The sequence below is a fragment of the Maylandia zebra genome, linkage group LG5 (genome assembly GCF_041146795.1).
Source record: "Maylandia zebra isolate NMK-2024a linkage group LG5, Mzebra_GT3a, whole genome shotgun sequence".
In the NCBI taxonomy this organism is placed as follows: Eukaryota; Metazoa; Chordata; class Actinopteri; order Cichliformes; family Cichlidae; genus Maylandia; species Maylandia zebra.
Genome location: NC_135171.1, coordinates 34,214,739 through 34,229,457, shown reverse-complemented (window position 1 = coordinate 34,229,457; position 14,719 = coordinate 34,214,739). Strand labels below are relative to the sequence as shown.

Below are 14,719 nucleotides of genomic sequence, written 5' to 3'. Positions count from 1 at the left end.
AGTGTCTTGGGAGAAATGAACACATTTATTTTATTTATGTTGGGGTTTTTTTTGTTTTTGTTTTGAACAACACTGAATCTACTACATACATGTAAATGGTGCCCTTTATCTGCACCACCTTCTTTTTTTTAACTGGATTGCAAAATATAATTGTTTTATTATTGGTACAAATAATATGGTGGGTTTAAAAAATGTAATTAGTTTGTTTGTTTGAAAGTTGCTGATTTTGGTTGCACTTACGAATGTAATTACGTCATTTACATGCAGGGGTAGTATGTACTGCCTAATAGTAATGGAAATCACTAAATGTCAAAAAATTATTATTATTATTATTATTATTATCATTGTACTTTTCATCTACTGTATTTAAATCACAACTAACTTGTGAGTTCATCAATAACTAAAGAAAAAGCACATACAACACATACAAAATTCAATTCATGTCATTTGCAGTTAACAAACTACTAAATCTAATATATGGTTTTAGAAACTGGGTTAACAAGTTAAAGCCAATACATGCCACATACATGCTAATTTGTGACTTAAGCCATGGCTGTGATAACAACTAAATACCAACAGAAGAAAGAAAACCATGTAATTTTCCATAGCACGATTTTAGGCGGAACTAAATTTGTGTAGGTCTCCATATCTTGTCGGAACGCTTATTGGGAGCACCGGCGTCGCGCTTTCTGGTGGAGGTTCCTGTGAAACATGCCGAAGTAAGTTCACATAAAATTTGTTTTTACTGATAAGTCTTCTACCTATTTCGTTTAACAGCATTGGTGTGCGTTTGTATTTAAATTAAGTAAGAATTGGTGGTAAGAAAAACCCTGGAGACTAATAACCGGGGTATGCTCAGACCGAGGCTGTAAGCTGTGTCTGGGCTCTGGCTATTTGCTGGAGCGAAAGCCAACATAAACGTTTACCAGCAAATATCGACAGATAGTGAAGTCATGGGTCTGTGATATTGAACAGATCAGTCTCTCAATGGTTTCTATTGAGGCTTACGTAATTTGTGTAATACGCTTAACAAATATCTAAACTACAGAGCAATTCACTGTTTTGTTCGAGTTTTCTCGCGGTTCCTAATGGTCCAACAAACAAATGTGTATTTAGTTCAAACTTTTCATTGTTTTTTCCCGCAGAATTACAGTGGCGTTTGCCTTTTTTTAAAAGTCTTTTTTAGCTAAAATTAGTGAGTCATCTGGCCCGAGAATATCTTATCTATTTCTGAAAAATAAGAATAATGTAAACATTTCTTGCATGACCACAGAAGTATACATGCTATCCTTTGTGAAAGGTAAATATTTCCAGCCGGGAGGGACTTTTCATGTAGGGCATCTCAAAATCTAGGTGGACATTTTCTAACACCTGCATGGAGCATATGTTACTTAAAAAATGCATTCTCCTTTACAACACACTTCTAATATACAAAAGGATATATTAGAGGGAATATTTTGTGTAGTGGTGATTTGAGCTGACATGTGACATGGTGTTACCCTGTTGGAAAACTGTGGTTTCTAAAGGGCTGGACATTACTCAGGTACACCATGTTGTTTAAAAGTTGATTCATTTTATTTGGATGCAGCATTTTCAGTGGGTGAATAGTTTAATTTCTCATCCATACTTTTCCCACTGAAAAATGTTATTTACAGATGAACTCAATAAACCTTATGGGATTTCCTTACCTGGATTATTGACCATCAAACCGTGAACCATTGATACAAGGCAGGATGGATCCAGCATTTTATGCTGCTTCCACCAGTCTCTGACCGTTCAAATATCACAACAGAAGTAGCGACTCGTCAGACCAGAAAACATATTTTCAATCTTTTGTCTGCCAAGGCAACGATTTGGTGTGAATTGTTGCCTCATTTTCCTGTTCTTAGCAGACTTTAGTGACACCCAGTATGGTCTTCTTTTGCTGTAGTCCATCTGCTTCAAGGTTTGATGTGCTGAGCATCCCAAGAAAATCAAACCAGCGTGCCTGTGTAGAATATCCACAAAACTTAAAAAGAGGTTATACACACACAATACGGTAATATCAGAATACTTTATTGATCCCTGGGGGAAATTATTTTTTGTTACAGTGCTCCATTTTAAACCAACATTAAGACAAGACAGACAATACACTAACTAAGAATAGTACAATATATATATATATATATATATATACACATACATACATACATACATACATACATACATACATACATACATACATACATACATACATACATACATACATAAGTCACTCATAAATAAATAGTTGGAAAAGAAACATGTGTAGTTGTAGCAGTAACCAGTGTGTTAAGTGGATGCGTTGTACAGGGAGATGGCCACAGGCAGGAATGATTTCCTGTGTCGTTCAGTGGTGCTTTTCGGTAATCTCAGTCTCTCACTGAACGTGCTCCTGTGACTGACCAGCATGTCATGGAGTGGGTGGGAGGTGTTATCCAACATTGTCTTTATCTTGGACAGCATCCGCCTCTCCGACACCACCTTGAGGGAGTCCAGCTCCATCCCCACAACATTGCTGGCCTTACGGATTAGTTTATTAAGTCTGTTGGCATCTGCAACCCTCAGCCTGCTCCCCCAGCATGCAACAGCATAGAGGATCGCACTGGCCACAACAGACTCATAGAAAATCCTCAGCATTTTCTGGCAGATGTTGAAGGACCTCAGTCGCCTCAAAAAATAGAGACGACTCTGGCCCTTCCTGTAAAGGGCTGTGGTGTTTTTAGCCCAGTCCAGTTTATTGTCAATGTGTACTCCAAGGTATTTATAGTCCTCCACAATGTCAACACTGACCCCCTGAATTGAAACAGGGGTCAAGTGTTTCCTGGTCTTCCTGAAGTCCACGATCAGTTCCTTGGTCTTTGCCACGTTGAGCTGCAGATGATTCTGCTCACACCACGTGACAAAGGAGTCGACCACAGCCCGGTACTCTGTCTCATCATCCCTGCTGATGCATCCAACCACCGCAGAGTCATCAGAAAACTTCTGAAGATGGCATGTCTCTGTGCAGTGGCTGAAGTCTGTGGTGTAGAGGGTGAAGAGGAAGGGGGAGAGGACAGTCCCCTGTGGTGCCCCTGTGTTGCTGATCACCTTGTCAGACACACACTGTGGGAGACGTACATATTGTGGTCTTCCTGTCAGGTAATCAACAATCCAGGACACCAGAGAAGCATCCACCTGCATCGCTGATAACTTATCACCCAGGAGGGTCGGCCTGATGGTGTTGAAAGCACTGGAAAAGTCAAAAAACATGACCCTCACAGTGCTCGCCGGCTGGTCCAGATGGGTGTAGACACGATTGAGCAGGTAGATGATGGCGTCCTCAGTTCCGAGACGAGGGTGATAAGCGAACTGAAGGGGATCCAGGTGTGGTCTTACTATGGGTCGCAGCTGGTCCAGGATGAGCCTTTCCAGGGTCTTCATGATGTGGGAGGTCAGTGCCACGGGCCTGTAATCCTGGGGGCCACTGGGACGAGGCGTCTTTGGTACAGGGACGAGGCATGATGTCTTCCACATCACCGGGACCCTCTGCAGACTCAGACTCAGCATAAACAGTTTATGAAAGACTCCACACAGCTGGGGGGCACAGGTCTTGAGGACGAGGGGACTCACTCCGTCTGGTCCAGCAGACTTGCCTGAGTGAAGTCTCCTCATTTGCATCTCAACCTGGTATTGAGTGAAGGTGATGGGTGGGGGAGGGGTGTCAGGAATCTCACAGGAGGCAACATGTGAAGAGAGAGGCTGGCACAGTGGTGTGGCTCTGGATTCCAGGCTGACTACAGGTGAGGTTGTGGGGGTGGGAGCAGACACTGTGGTGTCGAATCTATTGAAAAACAGATTCAACTCGTCGGCTCTATTCTCACCTCCCTCAGCTCCCCTGCTGTTGGTTGGCCTGAATCCAGTGATGGTCTTCATGCCCCTCCACACCTCTCTCATGCTGTTCTGCTGGAGTTTCCACTCCAGCTTCCTCCTGTAATTGTCCTTAGCCTCTCTGATCTTGTCCTTTAGTAACACCTGGACCTTCCTCACCTCCTCTTTGTTGCCCCCTCTGAAAGCCCTCTTCTTGTTGTTGAGGAGGGCTTTGATGTCCTTAGTCACCCACGGCTTGTTATTTGGGTAACAATGAACAGTCTGAGCTGGAACAATGGAGTCGGTGCAGAAAGTTATGTAGTCTGTGATACACTCAGTAAGCCCATTGATGTCCTCGGCGTGAGGCTCACAGAGTGTTTCCCAGTCGGTCACCTCGAAACAGCCCTGTAGTTCCGCTATTGCCTCCTCTGACCACCTCCTAACAGTCCTGGTGGTCACAGGTTCCCTCCTCACAATTGGCACATAGCGGGGGGTGAGGTGAATCAGGTTATGATCTGACCTACCAAGTGGGGGGAGGGAGGAGGAGCTGTATGCATCCTTGACGTTAGCATACAGTAAGTCTAAAGTTTTCTCTCCCCTGGTGGGACAGTCCACATATTGTTTGAATGTTGGTAGTGTATTGTCCAGTGATACATGGTTGAAGTCACCCGAGATCACAATAAAGGCACTCGGGTGCTGAGTCTGTAGCCGAGCTATGGCAGAGTGGATAGTGTCACATGCAGCTGTGGGGTTAGCAGAGGGGGGAACATAAACAGCCACCAAGATGACGTGAGAGAATTCCCTGGGTAAATAATACGGCCTGAGTCCAACAGCACACAGTTCAGTGTCTGGGCAACAAATCCTTTCTTTGATTATGTTGGCAGGGTTACACCACCGGTTGTTAACTAAAACAGCAAGCCCACCTCCTTTCCGCTTACCGCTAGCGATGCTGTCCCTGTCCGCCCGAACAGTGTGGAAGCCTTCCACGGAAGCATTCTCATCGGGAATGTCCTGGTGCAGCCATGATTCGGTGAAACACATCAGGCTACACTCTCGGTATTCCCTCTGACTCCGTACCAGTGCTGAGAGCTCGTCGATTTTAATTGCCAACGATCGCACATTACCCATCACGATAGACGGCAGACACGGTTTAAACCTCCTCCTCGCTTCGAGCCTCCGCTGTCTCACCGTCACCTTTTTTCTTCTCTTCTGTCCTTGACCTCTGCATCCCCGATGTGTTTTCCTCCAAATTTCAGCTGGTACTTCTGCGGGCCTGGCCAGCGAACCGGCCGGCATCAGGGCGATCAGCTGATCTCTGGAGTAAACAGTCCGTGCGTGTAGGAGATGTGCCGCGGTCCCGTTCCTTGATAAAAGTAACAGTTCCACGGCCACCAGAAGAACAAAAACTCTCTCAATCCACATGATTGAGTAAGAGATAGAAAACGGAGGAAAATACAAGTCAGGAAAAAAAAGAATACGTAAGAAAAAAGAGCTAAACTAAGAGAAAAGCAGGAGCGACTGTAACAGGCTGCACGCTGGTTGGCGCATGCGCACTAAAAGATATTGTGTGTGTATACCACATAAAATCGTTTTGAGGTCAGTAAACACAACCAGAATTCATACATAAGGCACACGGGATTTTATTAGGGGCACTGCCGATTTTCAGAAAAATCAAAGGATTTATTTTAAGTGTGTCATATTTTCCAAAAAACACAGTAATAACGACAGCCCGCTAGCATGCGCTACCAAATACAGAGCTATGTTGTGTATCTGACGGGCGAAAGCTAAACCAGTTCCACACCACTGAAGTTGCAGCATTTTTACAAACCAATTCTGGTTCATCCGTTTCAACGATCCGCGTTCGCCCTTCTCATTCGCTGTCACCGGCACTCTTTTTCCTCCATGTGCATATGTAAAGAAAGGCACTGCGCATGTGCGTTTTACCCATATTCTATTGCAATATTTCATTTTCTTATCATTGCCCGAAATTATACCGGTATTACTGTGAATGGTATGATATGGCCCAGCCCTATTTTAAATATACATGTATTTTGCCAGAAACGCCAGGATTTCAGGTTAAAGCTCAACAAACTATTAAAAAAAAAAAAAAAAAAAAAAAACGCCAAACAGCTAAAACGGCAAATGAGAGCAGGTAAACTGATTCAGCAAAAAGATGTAAACACAAAGCGCGTTTGTTTGTTTTTATTTTATTTATTGACCTCTGGCAAGAAAGCCAAATTTTTGCTCTTCAGTACTGAAGAAATTAAACCTTTACAAATTATGCAAAATTTCAAAACGCTTAGCTGCGTCTCTAATAAAACCGCTGTAACTTTACCTTCAAAAGCATAAGGTAATATTCATATGTTGATTCATGGTATTTGCCTGTTGTTGATCTACTGCAGAATATTTTTAAAGGTGTCATCTGCTATAAAATGCCAGGACAGGAAAATCTCCTTCATGTTCTTCTGTATTGTATCCTCAGTTACTTTGACACAAAGGCAAGTCTCACAAGTGTCAGCTTTAGTTTTTATACATAGATATAGAAATATGGATATGTACTGATAAATGATCAGAATTATAATATCTCCGATTGGTCATATTTAAAAGGTCTGGATTTAAAAAACAAAAAAAACAAAAAAAAAAACAACACAAATACTAAAAAGTTAACCTCTGGGTTTTTTTGGTTTTGTTTTTTTAATCCTCAGGTTTTACTGTGACTACTGTGATACCTACCTTACACATGATTCGGTAAGTTTTGTTTGTATCATATCAAATTGTTGAAAGGCATTAGCGTGTGCGCGCGCGTGTGTGTGTGTGTCTTTTCTGTTCCAGTTAAATATCTCATGGTTTTACTCTGTTTCTGTTTAAGCCGTCAGTGAGGAAAACCCACTGCAGTGGCCGAAAGCACAAAGAAAATGTGAAAGATTACTACCAGAAATGGATGGAGGAGCAAGCACAGAGTCTGATTGATAAAACAAGTAAGAATATTATTGTCTGAATGTCTTGTGTCAAGAATAAAATTACTATAGGCTTTGGTTTGAGGTAAGATTAGGAAGCTTGAGTCATAGTCTCCTGATGACAAAACATGTTTTGATCAGGGGAGAAACTCTGTTCTGACTCTGAGCTCTTCTGGATACAGATCACTTGTCCAACAAGCCTATCGTAAATGTGAAAGTGCCCTCTAGTGGCAGTATCAGTGATGTTTTTATTTGCTTGTACAGTGGTCCGTCGTTTATCGCGGGAGTTGCGTTCTAAAAATAACCTGCGATAGGTGAAATCCGCGAAGTAGCCAACTTTATTTTTTACTGTTATTATAGATGTTTTAAGGCTGTAAAACCCCTCACTACACACACTTTTCTCAGACAGGCAAGAAGATTTTCACACTTTTCTCTCTTGTTTAAACACCCTCAAAGTTCAAATCTTCGTAGAAAAATAAGTCCAGTATTATATTATAATCCGAAAAATACGGTAACTTCTACCTTCCTTTAGCATGTCCAGAAGTCCAACTTTTTGTGCGATGGTGAGCATCTTCCTCTGCCTTTTGGGTGCTACTGCAGGTGCCTTTGACGGTGCAAAACGTTTCGTCGACATTGTTGTGCTTGTTGGGGAGAAAACTTACAAACATATAGTACAGCACTTCAGAGTCACACTGCTAGCGATCGAAGATTTATTTAAATTTGACAAGCTGAACACATTCTGTACTGGACAGGTGACACGGCATGGCGGAGATTGTTTGACGATTGTCTACAACCGATCAGGACGCAGAACACAATGCACTGTAATTTAAAAAAAAAAAAAAGCATGCAAAATTGCACAAAAAAAATCCGCGAAACGTGAACCACGTTATAACGAGGGACCACTGTACAGCAAACCGTCTATATGCTTAATGTAGGCACCGCATGCTCTTTTCCATATTTAGTAAGCTGGTTTAGAGGCAGACAGTAAAAGCCTGTTACATATCCCACACGGGCATGCTTTTGCACTCATGTAGGATATCCAAGTTCCCTGCTTAACCAGTGGGCTCTATACACCATCTTACTTGGGCCTATGAGATTACATACCACTAATCCATATATAAAATGCAAAGCTCATGAGTGTTTTTGTCCACTGTGGAGGAATCTGTTGTTTTACAGACTAAGTTCTTCTTTGTGGCTTTTAAACATGACACATGATTTAGTTTTTTGAAGTCACTTTTATGTTACTTCCTCTCCCATTTAAAAAGATCCCATTTGTTGGACTCCATATGTAGAGCATTGCACTGAAGTTAGATTGGGATCTGTACAGGATTCATAATCTTCATGAAAAATGTCTTTTTTTTTTTGTGTGTGTGTGTTTTTAATTTTGTCTTTTCTGCCAACAGCGGCCGCATTTCAACAGGGAAAGATTCCTCCCACACCGTTCCCAGGTGGCCCTCCCCCAGGTGAGTCCATCTTTACACTTGGTACTAATCTAATTTAATTAACCAACCATAACATGGACACTGGCTTTTTATAAATTCATAACCATATGGGAAATTTTGTTAACATTTTCTTTTTAATTGGAATGAAGTGAATTTAACTAGACTAACAAGAAGCCATACATGTGGAGCTTTAGCAGTCATATCCACAGGATAACTAACAATTAATTTGCATGAATAAAGCATCTCATGACATGAAAAAAAAAAAAATTCAGTATTTTTATATATATATTTCCTGAAAGCTGGATTTATGACTCAGGTTGGGATTGCTTAAACGTGTATTAAGTCCAGACTATGTGCCAATTATTAGCGTTTTAAAGCTTTTAAATAAGAGCCTTTGTATTCAGCATCTAAACTTATTACATGCATCTAGCGTGTATGCTAGAGATGCATCTGACCCTGTGAGATCAGACAAAAGCACACATTCCTTAAGTAATGTCAGATTGAGTTCATATGTAACTAGTCCCTGTAAAGTTGAGTAAATTCACTTTAAGGTGCTTCTTGGGTAGCGCTTGCAGGAGACAGAACATGATGTGCCTCCTGCAAGTGCTATCTAAGAAGCACCTTTTGCTTATATTATTGTATTATTGCCAGTAGTGAGAATGCATTTGAAGCAGATTGTCTCTTGTTGTGTGTTTATGTGCAAGGAAGGGCAACTACGAGCAATTTCTCAGTGTTGTGTGAAAATAAATTATTATATATATATATTTTTTTTGGTAAATAAAATTTTGTTTTGTTTTTTAAATTCCAAATTGTGGTAAAACTGTGACCACAAACCTGCACGACAAAGTTAATGGTAAACATATGTTGAGTTACCCCCACTCTAACTGACTGTGGCAACTCTAATCACATAAATTAATAAATAAATAGTTTATTAATGTTTATTAATCTTGTGGTTGCAAGATGTTAAGAGGCCGTACACCATCATCCACCACTGCAGCCCTAACAGACAGCAGCAGCTCTTTCTCTGTTAGTGTAGGTTGAAAACAAGCAAAGTGGGAGGTAAAAGAAATGATGGTTGAACATACTGGTGGGTGTGGTTCTACAGTACTTTAACCTAGAAATAAACAGTTGCATGTTTGGTTTACTTCCAACACGGCAGTGTGTAACCATATTCTGCACAGTTATGTGCAGATTAGCCTGCAAGGAAAGATGGCTACTGGTGCTAGCACTAACATTAGCATAGGCAAACTGTTAGGTGTTATGCAGTGTAAAGTACTGCACTTATCAGTGAGATTTAAAAACCCTGAATTTAATACTGAATAATGTAATTATTAGTTATTAAATGCTGCTTAAATACACATCCAGTATTTTTAACATGTTTAACCTCATCCATTAGCTGGTACTCTATTTTGGCTGTATGCTGAGTGTTGTCTTTTAGAAAAGTTGACTAATCTATTTTCCCCCCCCACCAGGAAGCACCTCGCTTCAATTATTTTATGATTTCCAGGAGTGAGAATGCATCTAAGTGAACGGTCGCCTGCTGTGGTGCTACAGGGAAACTCTTTAAAAATTCCCAACATTGAGCTCATGCGTGAAAATGAATTAAGGGGAACAACAAAACTGACAAGTTTGCAGATTTATTGATCAAAGAGAAGGAGAAAAAAAAAAAAACAAGGTCAAAGATAGTGATGATAAAACTGCAACCAATAAAACGATCCCTTAGAGCTGTAGTGAGCATAAGCTTTGTCTGTTGTTGGATATTTGTTTTCTCTTGTTGGTCAAATATCACTGTAAATGAGGCTCTTTGCATATACTGTGATTCACTCTATGGGATTTTGACATGTAAATTTCTGTGCACTTGTACAGAGTCTTAACATTAATTGTGCACTGGCATTTTTCTGTCTCAAATGCAGCTGGTCCTCCTCGTCCAGGCATGCTACCAACACCCCCAATGGGAGGTCCTCCAATGATGCCTATGATGGGGCCTCCACCACATGGCATGATGCCCGGTGGGCCTGGTAAGAAACATTTTTCCTTAATTTTTTTTTCTTTTCTTTTTTTTAAACCCCAACAGTTGCTGTTGTTTTAACTTCTGTTTCTTTTAAATCTTACTGCCAATACTACAGCATTGTAAATAAGGATGTGCTATAAATGCCTCGCCGGTTAAGTAAAGGTGTCATTAAACTTGTTGCGCCATCTTGTGATAAAATTTGGTATTACCTGAAGGTGTGGCCTGGCCCTAGTTCCATTTTTAATTGATATTTATTCAACATGATACAGAAACATTTGAACATAGTCAAGTCATTTGAAAAGTTTGTTAAACAAGAGTGTGTTCATAAGCAATGACCACACATGCAGATGAAGCTGTTGACCACACAGGGTTATTTGAATATTTATTTATTATTCTATTGTGTGTGAATTCTCTTTCCTGATTGGCAGCCTTTCTTTTGCTTTTATATCACTGTAAAATCAATATCTTTTGAATCAGTTTTGGCAAAATTTAAATATCTTAAGCAATCACACATTTCTGTGCCTTGGTGGCCCGATGAGACAAAAGACAAGGAGGTTATTTGAAAAAGTCTGTCAGCGCACTGATGTGGGCGTTTGGGTAAACTGGTGTAATGAATAATACCTAAAGCTGTGTATGCCATCACCATTACATCTAGGAGGCATGAGGCCACCAATGGGAGGACCCATGCAGATGATGCCAGGACCACCAAACATGATGCGTCATCCTCGACCGATGATGATGCCGCCGGTGAGGCCGGGCATGATGAGACCAGACAGATAAGGCTGAGTGGACTTTGTGCTTTGTTTGTTTCCATCAAGAGCCGCTGTGTACGGAGGACACTTGGCTTAAACTCTTTTTATTTTTTTTATTTTTTTTTTAAGCCTGCTCAGCCTGTCTTCAACCTTGAACATACATTTAAATTATGTCATTTCTGTATAAATACTTCATTTCCTGGTATTTATGATAATATCCATACAAATCTTGTCATTTTGAAGTGTATGATTGGAAGAACTTTTTTTTTTTTTCCCCTGATATTCAACGAACACATAAGAGAAGCAGGTTTGATTTGACAATGTTCATCACTAAGGTTTTGCTTTGTTTTAGATTTTAAATGTTTTTGTACTTTGTTACAATGGTTGGAGGAATAAAATGTTGATTTAAAAACCTGTTTCCTTGTAATTATTTAAACCTTTATGTTCAGACTCTAAGCCAAGCCAGTATTAAAGCATTTACTTTATCAATCAAAAATTTTAATAAAACTCGTAATGTTGCCTCCGTACAACACCACTGTTGATTGTAAGTCAGTCACAATCTAACCATTTCTGTAGTATTAACTGATGTGACTTTAACTGATGTGTGATTTTCAGAGGCTCAATTTGATTGGACAAAACAATCATTTTTAATACTATGAAAATCATTTGCAGTCAGTAACTAGTTGAAATCCACAGCTCATGGACATCACTAAATGCTGTTACTTGCCAGGCCTGGCAGAGCATCACATTCAGTTGCTTCTTGCTTGTGATGTTTTCTCTGCCTTCAGTTTTGTTGTCAGTGAATGAAAGCCGTGCGCTACTGGGTTGAAATCAAGTGATGGATTTGGACATAGAACAATATCCAATTTCTTTGGGTTACTTTTGCAGTGCGCTTTGTGTCATACATGGGAGTGAAACGCTGGTTTGTTTGAATCAGGGTAGTAAGTATATCTCTGTACACTGCAGAATTCATCCTGCTGTGTCAATCAGCAGTCACAACATAAAACACTGGTAACTAGATGCTCATCTGTTTCACGGATGCAGCATGCTTCCGATAATGAGATGTTCCTTTTCCAGTCATTCTGAAAATTGCAAAGATTTTGGACATGATACACTTTCCTCCTCAAGAGTTTTCTTTACTTGCAAGATGTCACTAGATTAGATGTTGTGAAGTTGTTTTTATTAACCAAAGAATAAAACTTGCAATCATCCTTGTGGTCTTTCAAGCTTTTTGGTGGTCCTGAGCTGGCCAGTTCTTTCAGTCTTAAGACTATAACAGTCTGTGGATTTGACCGCTAATTTTCCTCTGATAGGTTTATATTGGATTATATTTGGTTTTTCAGCTTCACTTACATTGACATCTTTTTGGACATTGCGGTCAGAGTTGAATAGCTACCAAAAGCAAGTTGAACACTTGGAATCAAGATCCACATCTTTTATCTTCTTAATTCATCATAAAACAAGGGCACAGGCGTCACCTTGCTTTGAAACTGCTCTTGAGCCAATTGCCCAATTACTAATCAGAAATATTGCCTTAATATTTCAGCTTCAATATTTCAGACTCTGTGCTTATAATTTTAATTTGTACAGCATACTTTGTGCAGAAAATATTTAAAACTTTATACGACAGGAATCAAGGCGATTCACAGTATCTGTACACCATAACGCAACAAAGATAGTGAAGAATGTGGAGCATTTAGGAGCTAAAAAGTATATCAATTCAGTTCAATATGTTTTTCTTTTTACTAAAGAGTTTTATTCACAACAGTCACCTCAAGGTGCTTAATAATGTGAGGAAAGACCCTACAATAACAGAAACCCCAACAATCATACCACCTCCTATGAGCAAGCATGTTGGCGACAGTGGGAAGGATAAACTCTGTTTCAACAGGAAGAAACAAAGCCAGGCTCGGGGAGGGACAGCCACGGGGAGAGTTAGAGATTATTAGTAACTCACAATTAAATACAGAGATGTGTATAAACATACGCTACAAAGGGAGCGAGAGAAGAAAGAAAAGTGCATCACAGAAATTCCCCAGTTGCCTAAGTCTAATGCAGCGTAACTAAGAAAGGATTCCAGGTCCCCTGATCCAGATTTAACTATATGCTTTATCAAAAAGCAAAGTTTTGAGCCTAATCTTAAAAGTAGAGAAGGTCTGTCTCTTGAATCCAAGCTGGAAGGTGGAAGAGGAGCCTAAAAGCTGAAGGCTCTGCCTCCCATTCTACTTTTAAATACCATAGGAAACAGAGGTAAGCCCGCAGTCTGAGAGCAAAGTGCTCTATTGGGGTGATACGAAAGCAGCTGGGCAGCAGTGCAACTCAAATGTATTTTTAATGTTTATTTGAAAAGGGACAATGCACATTAATTAACGTGAGCACTTGGGTCCATCATTTAAATGCCCCAGATGTAGCCATACACAGTAATTATCATCTGCAGTCCCTGATGGGTTGATGGTATTTCTAAAAAGTAACAAAGCCAAAAATGCAAAAACATCTTTGCATAGATAAGTGCAGCTGAAGCATTTGGAATAAACAAAGATTAAAGACCACTAATATAGCTCACATGCCAAAACCCCCTGTAATTAAACACTAATGTAGAATATGGCAATGTTGTTTTATACATTTGGAAAAAGAGTTGACAGATTTTTATTTCCTGAATGTTTCAGTCAACCCTTTGCTAACGGGTTTGGCATATGAACTCAAGTAGGTGACACAGAGCCGGTATATCTGCCTAGATATTACTTTTAAAATTAAACTGTGTCTTTGAAATTAAAGCTCATAGTTGGCAGCTGAATGTTGTTTTGAGCTGCTGACAGAATTACATGGTGTGGATTGTGTGTGTGTTCAAAAATGGATTTGACACAGCATCGCTCAAAAGAAAAAAAGTGTTTGCTTCTGCTCTCAAAAGAGGAAAAGCGGAAAACTAGAATGCAATTATTGCGACTGTAATACACTCTGAACTCTACCTGCTTGTGTCCCGGTTTGTTATTCGACGCAAACATTTAGAGAATTTTAAACCAGAAATTGTAGAAAGAAGTTTCAAGGTTTGCCCCTCCCGTACTTGGTTCATCCTACATGCGAGGGGCACGTTGTCTCCGCCTGCAGGTATTAATGTGTTGGTTAATGTGTTAGCCTCTCTCAGCATTGCAAGCAGAGAAACACAACAGATGGATATTTCTAATATTGTTTCACAAGACAAATGAGAAAGTTCACCCACCCTCATTAGTTTACCCAGTCAGCATGTTTGAAGAATTACAGCTCTTACATAAGAATCTGCAGCAGCTAGTGAATCATTATCTCAGCTGACATTTGTATCTTCCACGCCTTGCAAGAATTCACTTCTGTCCTCTAGCTGGGCTCTAACCTCCCTATCCGTTAACACAAACCTCTGCCCATAGTTATGAAATTTTCTCAACAGATGGAGCTAGAGAGTCATAATGCTTTCCAATTAGAGCCAAGACACTGGAATGATGTGCAGTGACTGATTTTTGTGCTTCCATGGACTGTCAAATTTCTTTGTATCTCACACTCCCAGAGGACATTTATGTGGCTTTATGGTTTAGGAAATTTCTAGGCCACGTACAAAAAAGAAACAAATTTGTTGGGGGGCAATAGCCATATGCTTCACGCTGCGTTTGCCAATTTATAGACTTGCAGAGCAGAGGGAAGGCACTGCAAAGACAATCCAAA

General features: G+C 40.2%; 1 protein-coding gene across 1 annotated transcript; it reads left to right on the top strand.

The window, feature by feature from the left end:
• The first annotated feature begins 616 nt into the window (after positions 1-616).
• Positions 617-11,441, top strand: snrpc (small nuclear ribonucleoprotein polypeptide C). The gene is made up of 6 exons (XM_004547519.5): positions 617-719; positions 6,573-6,615; positions 6,737-6,845; positions 8,228-8,287; positions 10,180-10,284; positions 10,933-11,441. The coding sequence occupies exons 1-6, from the start codon at positions 712-714 to the stop codon at positions 11,055-11,057; spliced, it is 450 nt and encodes a 149-aa protein (XP_004547576.1). The 5' UTR covers positions 617-711; the 3' UTR covers positions 11,058-11,441.
• The last annotated feature ends 3,278 nt before the right edge of the window (positions 11,442-14,719 follow it).

Bases quoted from the DNA above. Each gene is read 5' to 3' on its own strand.
- snrpc (XM_004547519.5), top strand. The intron at 6,616-6,736 runs GTAAGTTTTGTT...TTTCTGTTTAAG, and splicing joins CCTACCTTACACATGATTCG to CCGTCAGTGAGGAAAACCCA. The intron at 8,288-10,179 runs GTGAGTCCATCT...TCTCAAATGCAG, and splicing joins CCCAGGTGGCCCTCCCCCAG to CTGGTCCTCCTCGTCCAGGC.